The sequence below is a fragment of the Myodes glareolus genome, chromosome 5, assembly GCF_982192425.1.
Source record: "Myodes glareolus chromosome 5, mMyoGla1.1, whole genome shotgun sequence".
NCBI lineage: Eukaryota > Metazoa > Chordata > Mammalia > Rodentia > Cricetidae > Myodes > Myodes glareolus.
In genome coordinates this window covers 71,797,321-71,814,305 of record NC_142030.1, presented here as the reverse complement: position 1 = coordinate 71,814,305, position 16,985 = coordinate 71,797,321, and the positions used below count along the sequence as shown (strand labels likewise).

The following is a 16,985-nucleotide window of genomic DNA, read 5'->3' as shown; positions in this document are numbered from 1 at the left end:
CTGCTGGAGTTGTCTCGAGATTACTTCCAACAGCTATTGTTACAGGGCACATGCATTGCTAGTCTTTGCCTTGTGATGTGTGTAGCGAATAATGACAAGACATTCATATATTTGGTACAAGCACATTTATAAAAGATTTTTCTGTCTTTTGTGGTTGAGTCTACACCTGTGCCTGCTCAAGACGTGAAGGGCACATGGCGATGGAGTCCAGTCAGTCAGTACATCACGTACTTTTAGAGATTCTCATTGAAAGACTTCAAAGATGACAACATCCCACTCTGAAACAGTGTGCTATTTGAAGTCGGGCAAGATGCTAAGGACTTGGGAACACAGAGCACACACCACCACTGCTTCCCAAACTCATATCCTCTGGGGCTTTTTGACACCTTCTGCCCTGCCCTGCCCTGCCCTGCCTAAACTGGCAAGCTCTAGCCCAGCAGGTTTGCATTAAGTTCCCCAACACCATTTCCTACCTCTCCATACATTTTCCTCCTTGAAATCTTTCCCTCTCGAGTACCTGCTCTTTGTGTACCTTCAGGCTCCTCATTCTTTAAGAAGTCTCACACGGCCCATCCCACACCCTTCCAGGCAACCCCTCCCCTTCGGTGACTGCCAGTGACAAACACTTGACAATCTTTTTTTCCTATTGAACCATGGGGAATTTCCCTTACCTTGGCCTCAGTGACCCTGGCATGAAGGAGAGTCTCAGCGGGAGTCTGTTGGACTAGGGTACTACACAGTGTTTTTTGAGTTCTTGTTAGGTTTAGGGTTTGGTGAGAAGAGAAGTCGACAAGGATTTTCCAGCATGTCCTATGAGTGTATCCAGGCACTGGTTTAATGTAAGGGTAGAGAGGGGGCAGAGCAAATAATGCTATTTTTACAGCTTGTACAGTCTGCTCTTTAACCTGGATGGCCATTGTCAGAGTGAGATTACACTGAGAAATAGGGAAAAATAGTTTTGAATACTTATAGTCCATTCTCTTTTTTCCCCGTGTTTAAATATTTTTGTTATTTTTATTCGTTCTTTCAGTGTCTTACAATATGTTCTGATCAGATTCACCCAACTTTTCCCAGATCCACCCCTCTTCCCTATCCACCAAACATTGTGTCCCTATGTTTCAACCTATAAAGGCCAAGTGGTGCTGCCCTAATATTCTTAGATATGGCCTTCCGCTGGAACATGGTCAACTTACCAGAGACCATGCTTAGAGGAAAGTGTCTCCCTCTCCCAGCAGCTGACAAAGCCAACATCTCCACTGCTGGGTAGGATTGCATGCCCAATCCCCATCTCTATGGGGAGATTTAGTCTGGCACATGTTTTATGTGTACTCTTGTTGACCACTGTGAGTTCCGCACCCTCCCCTGCTGGGTCCAAAAGATGTTGTTTCCTGATAGTGCTCCACCGCTTCTGGCTCTTATGCTCTTCTCGCACCCTCTTCCGCCATGAATCTGAGACTTGGGAGGAGGGGTGCGGTATATATGCTCCATTTATGGCTAGGCATCCTGTAGTCTCTTGATCCCTACACCTCAGCCACTTGTGGGTCTCAGTGTCGATCAACATCTACTGCAAACAGAAGTTTCCCAGGTGGGAGATGAGAGATGTGTTGATCTATGATCATTGATTAATGATAGACCATTGGGTATAAGTTTAATATTTGGTTCATTTAGAAAAATAGTAGATGTATTCTCTCTTATGATCTATGACCTGTCTAGCAATAATAAGTTATAATGGTTTTGAATTTTCACCTCAACTGCTTACATTGAATATTATTACATGTATGTTAAAATCCATTTAACAATGTGCCTTATCTCCTACGTGTGCAAGGATGTGTGTGTGTGTGTGTGTGTGTGTGTATGTGTGTGTGTTCATGTTCACTAACATGTTTGTATGATAGGAACAGTCACAGAAAAAAAGCCAATTTTCAAAGAAGTCTTGTGACAATCCAATAAGCTATTTACATATATTATATGTTGTTACCCCATTTCACAGATGGAAAAAAAAGACAAGATAGATAAAGTAGATTTGTTACGTTTATAGAGTTAGTTGATGTTAGAACTATATCCCCAATTTCCATAGGTTTTTTTTGTTGTTGTTGTTTGTTTCCATTAAGGATATGGTTTGTCACGGACCCTGTATGGATCTGAGCTAGGTCCTCTGCATATACCTTATGCAGAGGTTGTGTAGCTTGGTGTTCTTGTGGGACTTCTAACTGGGGGTGGAGGGTGTCTCTGACTCCTTTGCCTACACTTAGGACCTTTTTCTTCCTATTGGATTGCCACATCCAGCTGTGCTGTGTAGGTTTGTGCCTAGTCTTATTGTATCTTGTTAGACCATGTTTGATGGATATCCCTGGGAGACCTGATCATTTTCTTCTTTCCTTCCTTCCTTCCTTCCTTCCTTCCTTCCTTCCTTCCTTCCTTTATCTTTCTTTCTTTCTTTCCTTCCTTCCTTTATCTTTATTTCTTTCTTTCTTTCTATCTATCTTTTTTCTTTTTTGGAAGGGAAACAGGAGGAGTTGATCTGGAGAAGAGGGGAGGTGGAAGGAGGATCCGAGAAGAGTGGAGGGAGGGGAACTGCAGTCAGAACGTAATATGTGAAAGAAGGATAAAAGTTTTTAAAAAGGATATGATTTATTAAACAGCTGAGTCAAGTAGCCTAGTTCTGTGAGCAACTAAAACCTTTACTATCTCTTTGACCTGCATTGTTTTCATAAAGGGATGACTCTAAGCCACTCTTTCTGCACAGCCTCCCACTATTCTTCCTCACAGAGCACAGGTGGCCCTTACATTGTCAACACAGTTCACCCAAAGCAGCCCCTGGTGCTGTAGTCTTCTTACCAGCTGCTTCATTCACCAAGACCACGCCTTGGGCTGTGGCTTTGTCTGTGGTCACACTGGCTCCAGTTTACCATGACCTCATGTTTCCCATGTTCCATGTTTTGCCATGCCATTGCCCCACTGGGCCCTAGGGATGACTGTTTACATCAGTGGCAATTGCCCAGCCTCACCATTAGGCAGTGCTGGCATCCGTCCCTTCAGGGCTTAATCATCAAGTCATGTCCAGTTTCTCCACTCGGCTCCTCCACAAAGACCTGACACTCCCTGCATCCTTACAACTGCCCTCGAGATTCTGAGTCCCTGCATCTGTCCATGCCACGAAGTCAAGATACTGTGAAGTATGGGAAGTGTTCTATACCTTGAAATAGGAAGCTGAGAATTTTTAAAGTTAAGAAAATATATACAAGGGTCGATTAAAAGTAAAAAGAGAACAAGCCTTGGGTGAGAGTCCCTCAGCTTCAAGTTTCTTTTCTATAAAATGGGGACAATTTTAAAATGAGGAGCTGGAGAGCTATCTCAGTTGGCAATCAGATGCCCAGCACTCACTCACAGTCAAAGAACAACCATGGATGCCTGTAATGACTATAATGGAGGCCATGCAAAGGTAGATATTCGTGGTTGGCTGGCCAGCTAGTTTAGCTGAAAAGGTTCAATGAGAAACTTTATCTCAAAATGTAAGATGGAGAAGGCATGTGCCCACATGTGTGAGTGCACCTGCACATACATGCACACATGCAAACATCACCCACATAAGGCAGAAATAATATCAGTATAGAGTTACTATAAAGATTAGCATATAATAATGCCAGCATAGGATCTCCATCAAGATTAAAGCTGTATACATAAAATATGCAGCTTAGTGCTGAAAATATGGTGCCTGAAATACAGTAGGCTTTCCATAAGCGGCATATATATATATAAATAAATAAATAAATTTGGGGCAACAATATTCAAGGGAAGTGAAAATATATCCACATAAAAAGCTTGTACACGGATGTTCATAGCAGCAATACCTATAACCACTGCAAAGCAAAGGTATTCAAATGTCCACCAACTAAGGAAGGGATAAGGAGAATATAATATACCCATGCAATGGAATTTTATTTGCCTGTAAAAGGAAATGAAGTGCTGGTACATGCTATGACATAGAGAAACCTTGGAAATGTGCAAAGTGAAAGAAATCACACACAAAAGACCTTTGCTGTACAATTTAATTTGTACAAAACATCCTGACCTGATAACTCCATAGAGACGAAAAGGGCAATTGTGGTTGCGAGGGAGTGGGAGAAAGAAAGGATGCTCACAGACCTGGGCTTTCCTTCTGAGGCGAGGAAAGTGGTTTGGATTAGACGACAGTGACGGCTGTGCAATTCTATTAATGCATTTAAAGTCACTATACTTCAAAAGGCAAATGCTGGGTCTCTAAATTATCCCTGCGTAGAACTGCAACTTAAAAACTGTGCAGTAATGTCTTAGTCGCTGGTCAATGTGCAAAGACACATTGTTGAAAGTATACACCTATTCCATGGTGTTTGCTCCATTTTCTGTTTCTTTGCTTAAGACTTTTATACGCTGATACAATGTTTTGATCAAATCCACACCAATACCCTCTCCCATCAATTCTTCCAGTAAAGACTGCTTGGCAGAATAATTCAGACCTTGCTTTATGTCCGAGTAGCTCTAATGGTCAGTTTTGACACAGCTAATAGGAAAGCCTCTGTTGAGAAATTGCCAGCTTAGATTGGCCTGTAGGCATGTCCGGTGTGTGTGTGGCAGGTGTTGGGGGTTGACTTGATTTTTAATTGATGTAGGAGGGCCAGCCTCTAGGTTCAGCACATTCCCTGGGTGCGTAGTCTGGAAGAAGGCGAGCCAAGGTTGGCCCTGAGAGTGAGCCGGCAAGCAGTGGTCTTCCGTGGTTTCTGCTTCAGTTCCTGCCTCAGCTCCTGCCCAGACTTCCCTCAGTGATAGACTATGACCTGGATTTGTAAGCCAAAAAAAGTTATTTCTCCCTAAGTTGCTTTTCCTCAGAGTGTTTCAGGACGGTTCGAGAAGAAAGCAAGTTACTCCCACCTGTGTGTAACTTTCCATTTGCACTGAAGATGTCTTCTGTGTTGATGCGAGTGGAGAAAAAATATTTCTGTCTACCCTCCTAGGCATATTTGAAATACTCAATTACTAAACTATGTGCCCTGAGCAGTAGATGGATGGACCTTGGCTACCAAGAACTGAAATAATGTCGTCTTTGTATTGGGTTCCTGGTTTCCCGAGAGGCTCTGCCAGGCTGGAATATTTTCATGGCATTTCAGCTTGAGAGTTCTCGTAGGTTAAAAAAAAAAATTAAATTTAAAAATTAAATAAAACACTGGACTTTTATCTCTAAAACCTGCATAGCTGGCTTCTTTTGAACAATTGGAAAGTCTGGCGTTTTTGAACACAGTCCCTCATGATTACAGGATGGAGCCTGCATGTGCCTCCTGTTGACAGGTTCTCCTCTGACAGGTCATTCCTATTTGTGCCTAACTTTTGTAGGCGTGGGATTTGCATAGGTTATAGTCCCTTGAGATTTCTCCTTCATTCATCCATCAAATCCACACTTGGTAGCTACTTTATACTGCAAACTCTGATAGGGACTGGGAGAGCCCCTATCCTCCGGGACAGATCTGATAACAAAGAAAGAAAACCAGTGGGTGATACGTTCTGAGCTACTGTAGAGGGGGTTAATGACAGATCCAGGCATCTAAGCCAGGCTGAGCTGACTCACGTGAGAGGGGGTGTTATCCGACTCCAGGGGACCAGCAGGAGCCATGGCAGCATTTCCTCAGGACCAAGCTTCGAAGGGAGGAGCTGTTGTCATCGCTGTCTTCAGAGAACTTTACACAAGAAAGGATTTAGTGGTACTCAAAGGGGGGCACAGAGGGAGGAAAGGAGAGAAAGGAAAACCAAGAGTGGGTGAAGATGGGTGGGGATTAGAATAACCAAGGAACAAAGAAGAATAAAAAAGGGAAAAAGAGGGCACTTGATATTTTCATTATTTCATAATTATTTTATAATTACTTCATAATTCTAAGGTTTTGACTCAAAGGGAAGTTGTGATAAATTAACCCAAGCAAAGCTTGCAGGGAACAGACGAGTCTGTCCATTTTTCTTGTCTCCTGTTGGGAATTGTCCATTCTCTCATACTGAGGGCATCATATTGGTCGTGTAGATTAACATCCTTGGCACGATGCAGAGTCCAGTCCGGTAGGTGTCTCATGCGCAGCCACTTGCCGTTGGGACAGTGTGATGGGGAAGTTGGGCGGGTGCTCAGAAGGTCTGAAAGAAAAGCACAAAGTGGAAGAACTCGAAGTGACACGGCGGTTAGTTCTTCGTAGGGCTAGAGCAATAATTGGCATCAAGGCTAAGTGTAGAACATGCAGAGAGTGAGCACTCCCACAGCTTCCAGAATTGCCCTCATGACTCCATTCAGCTGAGCTCTGTTTCATTGTAATAATACTGGGCTTATGAATTTACAAATAAAATATTTCAGCAGAATTCTTTTTCTCTAGGAGGAAAAATCATGATGTTTAAGATAGAAATTGATTAACGGGTTGCATGGGTTTTTTTCCTTTTATTGAAAATAGATTTTTTTGATAGAATATACATGGATTATGGTTTTCTGTCCCTCTGCTCCTCCCAGTTCCTTCCTACCTCCTCTCCCACTCCATTTCTGTCCCTCATTAGAAGACAAAGAGGCATCGAAGAGATAATAATAATATAATAAATATAATATAATACAAAAGTAGACAGAAGGAAGAGGAAAAAATAAACAGATGGAAAAGAGCCAAAGAAAAGGCACAAGAAGCAGACACAGATGCAATGCAGAGATCCCTCACTTGCACACTTCGAAATCCCATAAAAACACAAAACTGGAAGCCATAATATATGTGCAAAGGACCTGTAGGGGGAAAAGAGACAATAAGAAACGAGAAATACAGGGAAATCCCCGGCATGGCATTATAAGACAAACCTCAAACGCTGCTGTTGAGGCCATCTTGTGCTGGCATCTGCTGCCGGGCATGCATCCTACCCTCAGGAGCGATTTGTTTCTCCAGTGAGATGCCCTTGGAGAACACTAAATTTCCATTCATAAGGGGTTATCAATTAGAGTAGTTTCTGGGTTAGGGTGATGGCATGTGTTCACACTTTCAGCTCTCGGACTCCATCTGGTACAGACCAATGCAGTCCCGTGCATGCTGCCTCAGTCCCTGTGCGTTCTTACGTGCATTGGTTCTGTTATGTTTAGAAGGCCTTGTTTCCTAGTTTCCCCCATTCTCCCCGGCTCTTACATTCTTTCTGTCTCCTCTTTCTCAGGGTTCCCTGAACCCTGAGGAGAGGGATATGGTGGAGACATCTGGGTTACAGCCGAGTGTTCCAAGGCCTCTCCTTTGCATACTGTCTGGCTGTGGTCTCTGTGTTTGTCCCCGTCTCCTGCAGGAGGAAGCTTCTGAGATGGTGACTGAGTAAGGCCCTGATCTATGAGGATAGCAGAATGTCATCAGGAATCATCTTATTGCTGTGCTCCTTTAGGAGAACAGTAGTATTTGGTTTTACTGTAGGTCCCTGGGCCATCTAGTCTCAGGTCCTTGGTCTCCCAAACAATGTCTCATGGAGTGCACCTGCAGTGAAATCAGACCCTGGTTGGCTACTCCCACGTGGGCTGCATGTTTTATGTCGTGTTTGCCCACACTTCAGTGCTATGTCTGTGTTTGTTTCTGGAATGAAGAGGGGCACTGAGTGGAATGATTAGAGCATAGGTGTTTACTTTGCTGGCACGGAGAGTTTCATGAGAAATTAACTTATTTCATTTCCTAGCTTTTTAGAACCTAGGAAAAGGCTTTTGTTGAAAGAACTGTCCTGTTCCCTAGTCTGTCTTTGTATCCTTAATCTATCTATATCTATATCTATAATCTATAATCAATAGCTAGTTTCCACCCATCAAGATGAGTTCTAGATGTTTGAAACACTACTGGGTAACCAGGAAGCAAGAAACAATAGGCATTTTTGTTGTTGTTGTTCAGTGGCTAAGCATGCCCCTCCCTCTGATAGGTCTGCTGCTGGGGAGTCTCTTGCAGAGATCAAAATGAAGATGGGGGTGCTTTATGAATGATCTTTATTGAATATTAATTTCATTAGTTATTCCCATAAGGGGGTTTTATTTTAGGTGGATTTTTTTTTTATCTTCCCTACCAATGAGTCTTCACTACTGAAAAAAATCCACTTAAGAGTCTGAAATCTCAAACTGGAAAATTCACTTTTTGCCGGTTGCTATTCATGGTGGGAAAGGTCCAGGCCCCAACTGATGGCGTCCGCTCCACCACCATTCTCCTGAGCCCCTGGAGGACGCAGTTTTCAGATCCTCAGGCAGCAGAGAACAGCTGCTGTTGAGAGACGCCGCCGTTTTTCTGACGCTGGCTGCAGTCCTGGGGCTCTACATTGCCAGGGCTTATACTTTCCCTGATACCCAGTGCGCATGGAAGAGATCGAGAGTACCGTGCCCGCAATAGCTGCGGAATCCAGTCTAGCTTCAATCCGGTTCCAGTGGCTCCCGGCTCACCGATGTGAGCTTAGCCCTAACAGCCTCAGAAGGACTTGTGGTTAAAGTAAATGAGCCAGTTCTAATTATTTCAGGCTGGCTATCATTTGAGGGCCAAAATTTAGGAATAAGAACTGACTTTCTGGAATGAGGAGAACTGTCAGGTTTAGTTTTGTTGTTGTTTTTGATTATCACCAGGGTAATCTGCCCCCACCCCTGCCATCACCAGGTCAGTCCGAGTTCCGCCCCCACCCCTGCCATCAGTGAAGCCCTTTTAGCCTACAGACAGGCTTCTTCAATGGCCCATGCACGCTCTTCCACCTCCCAGTTCCGATCAGTCCAGGAACTTCCTCAGCTAAAACCATCCTACAGGTGCTATTGATCAGAATTCCAGTGAGTGCTTGCTTTTGTCCTGGCTACCCCTTTTGGATATCTAGGTCCTTGAAACTTTTCTGACTTTCCAAGCTAGAGGAGAGAAAGATTGGGGAAACAGGAACTAGACACATAACCAGAATGGAGGTAAATGGGTGGCATTAGATGTCGCCAGTGTGTCCCTGGGAGCCGTGTGGGCGCAGCTCTTTCTGTCAGCCTGCTGCCTCTGCATGGACGCAGGTAATCCTATCTATTTCCTTTCTGTTTTCTACGATGACATCCTTTTTAGTTACTGAGGTCTCCGGGCGGGGGGGAGGTCACTTCTTTGTGTGAGATGTCTTTGTCTATAGTAATATTTTGGTTTCTTTTTCATTTCTTCCAGTGTATAGTTTTCAGTTGTTCTCTTCATGATTTCCCTGGGTATTACAATTAATGATTCAGTTGATAATTAGATCAAATTGGCAGCTATGCAATTTTAATAGGACATGAAAATGTTGGTCCCGAATAGCTTTATCCCTTCCTTTTAGTGCTGTTTTTAATCACAAATTGTATCTTTATACATGGTGTTCATTCTTATAATTATTCTTATAATTATTACTTTATAAAATTATATTTTAAATGTCATAGGCAAAAACAATTTATAAAATTAAAATACTTCAACACTGAAGAAATAAACAAAGAGGCACTGATGGACAGAGGGTCCTAACCATGAGCACTGAAGCCATTCCGGGGCCACAGCTCCCCTAAAATGTTGGAGGGATACCTCTCAGTGCTGCAGGGTCTCAGTACACCTTAGAGGCAAAGAGAAACCTTTGCCACCACTGGAATATCCTGATTGGATTTTCATCCTGTCAGATCAAAGCTAGAGTTATCCAGAAAGAGTAACCTCAACAGGGAAAATGCTTCCATCAGATTTCCTATAGGCCAGTATGTAGGGCATTTTCTTGATTAATGATTTATTAATCATTAATGATTAATGATTTATGTGGGAGGGACCGGGGGAGCTGAGTAGTATAAGAAGCAGGCTGAGCACGTCATGGGGAGCCAGTTCGTAACCACTGTTCCTCTATGACCTCTGCTTCATCTGCCTCCAGTTCCTGCCTTCAGTTCCTACCCTGACTTCCCACAGCTATGGGGCATGTCTGAGAGTTGTGAGCCGACCTAAACCCTTGCTCCCCAAGTTGCTTTTAGTCATGGTGTTTACTATAGCAGCAGAGACCTAAGACACTGATCTTAAAAAGAAAAAAAAAGGGGGAAAGCTCACGGTCTGAGCTCCGCACACACCCTACCCCAAGTCAGAGAGATTGGGGTAGAGGGTGGACAAAGGCAAATGACCTAGAACCTGGGTTTCCAGCAAACCCATGTGTCTTCATTTGAGCCTCTGTAATAAAGCATCTTAGATAACACCGTCTGTAAGCAAAAGACTTAGTTTTGGAGCCCTAGAAGTACAAGATCAAGTTGCTGACAGAACTGACTTCTGATGAGGGGCTCCACCTCTGCCTTAAAGATAGCAGTTTGCTGCTGTACCCTCCAATAGCAGGAGGCCCTAGGGCTCAGTTCCCTTCTAAGGGAGTGCTGAGTGAAGACCCTCCTAAAGTCCCTGCCACACATGCTGTCATATTGACCCCAAGTTCCATCCTTTGAGGTTGAATTCTAGGGGAACACTTAGACCATGGTACCATGTTTATGTTTTCTCTGACAGTGTCTGGTTTAGTGGTCACAGATTACTTGTGGAACACCTGTCCGGGTGTCCTGCTATCTACTGCATCATGGCGGGTTCCTGTTGGCGTTGGCTTGGTGCATTTTTCCTGATGCTGAGGGCTGGGTCCAGAGCCTCATATATGCTATAGAAGTGTTCTGCCATTGAGTTGCATCCCAACCCACATCCTTGGTTTTCTTCACAGTCCCTGAAGGATGTTACCCTTCTGGCCTTTCCTAGTTTGACAGAGAGAAGGATAAGGGCCTTAAGGCAGTTCTCACTTTCTGTTTGGACTTGAGGAAGCTCAAGTTGAGAGAGAGAAAGAAACAGAGTGGCTCAGCTTCTCCTAAGGGGGGGGGGGGGAATCACACATCTATGTGAACCCATGCTGTGCTGGCTTCACTGGCTTGATGAAAAATACCACAGTTAGGTGGACGTCTTTAAGCCCAGTTACTTATGGAAACTTGTGGTGGAACATGCCCCTTCCTGATGCATTTTTCTGCAGGACTATGAAGCTAGAACCACTAATGGAAGACTCATGTTTCCTTCAGGAAACCTGCATCCGGGCCTTTGGTACCTGTGTCCTGCCCCAGTCCTCTCTGAATAGCCCTGCGCCCATATGTTTTCATGATTGTGTACCCACAGAACACTTATTTGCAAAAGAGCTGGAAAGCAGTACTTAGGCCTCTCTGCCTGGGCTTCTGTGTATTTGACTATTACCAAGGGACTAGAGGGATCTTAGTGGGAGATAAAAGGCTTCCTTCATGGGCTGGGCTGGTCCAGCACTGCTCTTCTTCCTCTGGGACTCATTGTTGGAGGGATGGACCCTGCACATCAAAGGTCAGTGGGAAACTTCCCCCTTGGCTGCAGCTGGGAAGTAGTTCCTTTCTGCCTAAGAAAAGGAACCAACCGAGGAGAGCGAGGAGAGCGTTTCCTAGGCGGGTGCTCTCCCTCTGCACTCCTGTCTTTACTTGCACGTGGGCATCTCTGCAGAGTCCACACAAGTATTTTTCCCAGAGCAGCAGTGAGTATTTAGGCAGCTTTGGGGATTGTTTCATCTGTAGACCAGAAAGATTTATTTCCTTTAATGCCATTTTTTTTTAAAAGAGACTAAAAAAAGTTCTCATATACAAGGAAGATAAAGAGAATGTAAGTCCTGCGAGACAAAGAAACAACAGCCAAGAGAAAAATGAGTAAATTATTCCACAATACTTTAAAAATTAAAAATAACAGAATTCTAGTAACTTTTGGCTAATCTTGTGGTAGAGGGATTTGTTTTGATTTCTTCTTACAGTCCTGTGAGTGGAGGTTGGTGCGCTGTACATCTCTCTGGTTCAGGAATGACTCTGCACACATTTCATTTCACAAGACAGTGGCTTCATGTCCCAGCGCTCTTTGTGGCTTCCTGTTAGCCAGGGCAGTGGCAGCCCGTGACCCCGTCACAGTGGGTCCGGCTGTAGCTGTGTACGAACACAAGCACTTCCATCCCTCCCCTGGAACCATGTCCTACCTCCTCGGTTGTTTGTTTTCTCCTACAATCCTGTCTTTGCCCTAAGTGTTCCTGGTTTCACCCTCTCCTCCACTCACTGGGCAGCTCTTCCACTCCAGGCGGCACAAGGCCCAGGGGCGTGTGGGCGGCCATCTCTTCTAGACCTCACAGAGAAAGGAGCTACTTCTAATTTCAGAAGGCATCTGAAAGCACCCTACAGTTTGGCCACTGATGCTCTTAGCTTTTATATGATGCTTACTAAGACAGCTTTTAATTCAATTATCTATTTTTATGAACTTCATTATTTAAAAAAACCAACAACTTGCAAATAGAAAACTTCAGACACTAAGGCTAACCAGACCCAAAATCTGTGCATCTCAATGAACTTTTAATTAGTTAGAACATCCATTCTGAAGTGGCAGAGCATCAACTGGCTTTTACACCTTCACTATCGAATATGTTTTTATGCATTTATTCACCTCGAACATCAAAATTCCATGACACAGTTAGAACTAGGAAGTCAATTAGCTTTATAACATAGATCTGTGTGACTTATTTTAGTGGTAGCATTAAGTCCTGACTCCACCTCATTAATTAAACTTTTAATAAATAGCTTTAGTTAAACTTTTGTTTAACTCCATAATCTCGCCTTTTCCAAATTGATTTGGTTTTTATCGATGTGATGTTTCCTTAGTACCTCTGTCCTTGAATTATATTCACTTGCCTTTGCGATCTCTTAAGTTAATCAGAATTGAAGATATACCCCGGAATTGTAACAGTATTCTAGTTTCAATAATGGGAGTTGTCAAGAAAGAACTCAGAGAATATTCTTAAACTTACATTGAGAAGCGTGGTTAGACGTCATAGACTTAACAGAATTTCTGTACCAAGGTAGTTCATTGCTTCCACAGAGTAAAATTTTTGATATTCCTTTTCTCTCATTATAAAACTATGAGAAACTTCTGGAAAATCTTGTTAATACTGAAGCAGCATTCCACTTGCCTTGTATAAAATAAATCAATAAAGTTAGTCTTAAATTGCTTTTAAAGTATTTATTTTAAAAGATATATTTTTTTCAAATATTGGTTGCATGCCTTCATCTTCCATTTTTCCAAACTATGACTTACAGTCACACAGTTTTTAATTATTTCATAGTTTACAGAAAGTGTTCTCTCTCTATTGGCTATGTTTTGTCTTGTACATTCCTGAACATTCTGTGTCTTAAAGATTTTCTTTTTTTCTATTATGTTTGGAGCAAAATCCCCAGTGAAAAATAACAAGAAATCCATTAGGGTGCAAGCTTAGCAAAAGCCCATTGCCATATAAGGCAGAAGTACTCGCCCCTGCTCCTATGGAGGCTCTGCTCCCAGGGGCCGGCTGCTGAAGTTTCAGTGTCTCTCCCTCCATGGAGGAGCTGCTGAATTACCAAGAAGTTCTAGGCCTTTGCTGCCTTTTAAGGACATCAGATGTGCCTGTCTGCCCGTGGCTCTTTCTCAGTACCTCTCTTTCCAGTCTTCCGTCCCTCTCTCTCCCAATTCCATCTTTCTTTCCTCTTTTACTTTCTATTTAAAGCTGAATTTGTGCAAATAAGCTGCAAATCTCATCTGTAGCATGGAATTGGGTTTTATTTTGTAATATAACTTTAAAATAGTTTTGGTTTTGGAAGCCACTTAAGCTGTCTTACAAAAAAGATTCACTTGTATGTGTCTGTCTGTCTGAGTGTATGAACACGTGTATATGCACATGTGCTCACATAGAGACTGGAAGAAGATATCAGATCCTTTGGAGCCAGAGTTACAGGTTCTTGTGGGATGCTTGACTTGTTCCATGGATGCTGGCATCCGAACACTAGTCCTCATCAGTGTGTGACAAGCACTGTTAATAGCTGAGTCACCTTTCTGGGCCGTGTAAGCCTCGCTTTAAGTACATACATGTATATATATGTTCAACTTTCTAGATAGAACAGAAATACGTCTGGATATATTATTTGAAGAATTTTGCAGATACTCTACTTTGTGATGGGAAAGTTAGCCCCCAATAGGCAAAGCTACCTTAGATTTTGAGTTTTATATTGAGAAATTCTGTGAATTCCCTTCATACAAATGACTAAAGCAGTCCTGATTAAAGATTTTGTTTTGATTTGAAACTTGATTTGAAATGAAAATGAAAGTCATCTTTTGCTTAAACAAAGGTAAGTCTTAGTAATTTTGGAGTAGAGTTTCCATCTTAGATAGCAAACTTACTTTCTAGGTTAATCCGTTTTTGCACTTATGCAGGTTTAGCATTATCTTGTGTTTATTGATAGAACCACGTGTGGATTCAACAGCTGGCCGAGCCCTGCTTTGTGTCCTAACAACACGAAGATGACAAGAAGCAGCACCTCTCGCTTCAGATGTCCTTCTAGTGTGGTCCATGGGAATTACTTTATCCATAGCTCTCCCTACTCCACCTCCCAGAACTCCTCCTTCTCCTTCAGTTAATCTGGAGTCTCTGAGATGTTTCTTCCTTCTTGTTTTCTTTTTAAATGATGTGACTGAATCGTATTGTGCTTTTTGTCCTGCAGGGCAGCCACCGATCACAATGTGGATAACACTACGGAGATACTCAGGGAGTGGCTGAGAAACGTCCAGAGGCAGTATCACTACGTGGAGTGGAGGCCGATGGATGCCCCCGAGTGAGTAGCAGTGTGGAAACTCATCTTCCCCTGGCCCTGGCTTTCCCACCGCCTGTGCTTCCGATCTGGAGGTGCATGCAGACTTCCCTTGCTACCCTTTCTGCATCTGAGTGAGGAAAAGGCAAACTCGGCCTTTTCCTCTATTAACAGGGTCTTCTCCACACACTCTCCTGCCTTACTCCTGGGCTGCCAGCCAAGGTTTTCAACAGCTTATAAATTACAATGATGGGATATATCTTAAACATTGTTTTATGTATTGCTTTTCTAGTGTGAACTGTTTTATTTTTAAGAAATCATGGTGAAAGTTTGTATGCCTTCCATAGGTACCTTACTTTGTAACGTTATGTCTTAGAGACTACGGCACAGCGTTCTTCGAGGCACTGACTCACTTTGGATTGGGTGGTATCTATCATATATATCGTGATTACTTAGTCAATGCGCTCACGATGAACATATAAGCTATTTCAGTCTTAACATAGCAATGTCTAATCATCCCACATATTTATGTTATTCTTCATTCTCCTGCGAAAAAAACACTAGTGGGGAAAATGGCATAGTATATACAGAGAATAGTATGTGTGTGGGGACTTTTTACACTGGTGTATAGGTTCTAGATGAGATAATCCAACAATGTTTGTCTGTCTGCATGCTCAACAGCCAGAGAAACCAGGAGCTTCTCAATTCATGAGGTTGGAAATTTAGGACAAGGAAAATGAAGTCAGCCCCAGCTGAAGGGCTGGGAACAGCTGGAGAGTTACTGGTTTGCAGCTCTGTTGAGAGGTTGAATGGGTCAAAGGTTGAATGAAGGAGTACAGTGCCTGCTGGGGGACACAGAGCCTCCACGCACATTCTGGCTTCCTCCTTTTCTTCTTTTGTTCTGAATGGACCTCTCATCTCCAGCTGTGCTGCCCACAGTTAGGGTGGGTCTTCCCCGCCAGCTGGTTCACATGCCAGTCACCTCTGGAACTGGACATGCAGACACAGCTCTGAGTGTACTTCACTAATCTCGTTGGTGTCTCCCAGCCCAGTGAAACTGGGCATCAGGATCAGCTAGCACAGTCGTACTGCCACGGAAATCTTCATAAGAAACAAATGAAATCACTTCATGTCTTTATTGCAAAGACTCAAGTACACACAGAACAAAGTTCAAACACATCTAAGATTCCCATATTTCCTGTTCTTCCGCAAAGAAAATATGTTTTACCCAGAATGTCAAGTTTATTTCCAACTGCCAACTCCTACCGAGGCAGGTCCTGGAAGTGTTTATCTTTCTTTATAACCAGCTCTGATCCAAAATCACAGATACTAGAGAAAGCAGAGAGGTTTCTCAAATGTAAAGATCTTACTTTTAGATTGCTTATCTTCTTTCTTTTTTAAAAGATTTATTTCTTACGTATATGAGTGCTCTATCTGTACGTGCCAGAAGAGGGCATCAGAGCCCACTAAAGATGGTTGTGATACATGATGTGGTTGCTGGGAATTGAACTCAGAACCTCTGGAAAAGCAGTCAGTACTCTTAACTGCTGAGCCATCTCTCCAGTCCCCAATTGCTTATTTTTTATGATATCCTTTTGACATAATACAGTGAACTAACCTTAATTAACTACAATTTATTCAAGCTTTTTGAAATGAACTGTGAGCTTTTGGCAGGGATTGCAGTATCCAACACTTTATATTTTCCCTCAATGCTGTGTTTTGATGTATTTGATGCAGGCACCAGATCAAAACTGGTAGATGAACAAATGAGTGAATAAAATAAAAAATAAATTTAAAACATAAAATTGTAAATGTTCCCAAGGCCACTATCATTCCAACTTTAGGATTTATGGAAGTTGAATGAAGAAGTAGTCTGAGTTTCTGTACAGGAAAAGTCATTTATTGAAAGCAATGTGTATAGTAATAATAACAAATGCCAATGCAGAACATATGTATTCTCATAGACCCGATTATATACATATGCAGGCACACATTGAATAGATACGTGTATACACAATATCTAAAATCCCCATCTATGGTCTATATTTTAAGCATATTTATCAATTAAGTTCGAACACTATAAAAGCTTTTAAACATCCCTCTGGTATTTCTTCTGATGGAATTTAACCCAACTTTAAAAAATTACACAGGTAGACTTTATGTTCCTACTTGGCTTCCCAGATGCCAAGTTCTCTATAGCCAGATTTTTACTTCATAGAAGACATGCCAAGGTCAGTGTGAAAAAAATATTTCATAAGGCATTATTTTTGGCAATCTACTCAGAAAAGCCGGAATTCCACTGATTTCCATTGGAACAGTAACTGAGGAAGACATCCCAGATAATCCCTGTGCTGCATGTAGTTTA

General features: G+C 42.6%; 1 protein-coding gene across 1 annotated transcript in view; it reads left to right on the top strand.

Moving 5' to 3' along the window:
• Colgalt2 (collagen beta(1-O)galactosyltransferase 2) overlaps positions 1 to 16,985 on the top strand; it is a 97,517-nt gene that overhangs the window by 45,402 nt on the left and 35,130 nt on the right. The window contains exon 2 of the mRNA XM_048431066.3: positions 14,534 to 14,644. Coding sequence (XP_048287023.3) covers positions 14,534 to 14,644 — 111 coding nt within the window. The remainder of the gene's footprint in view (positions 1 to 14,533; positions 14,645 to 16,985) is intronic.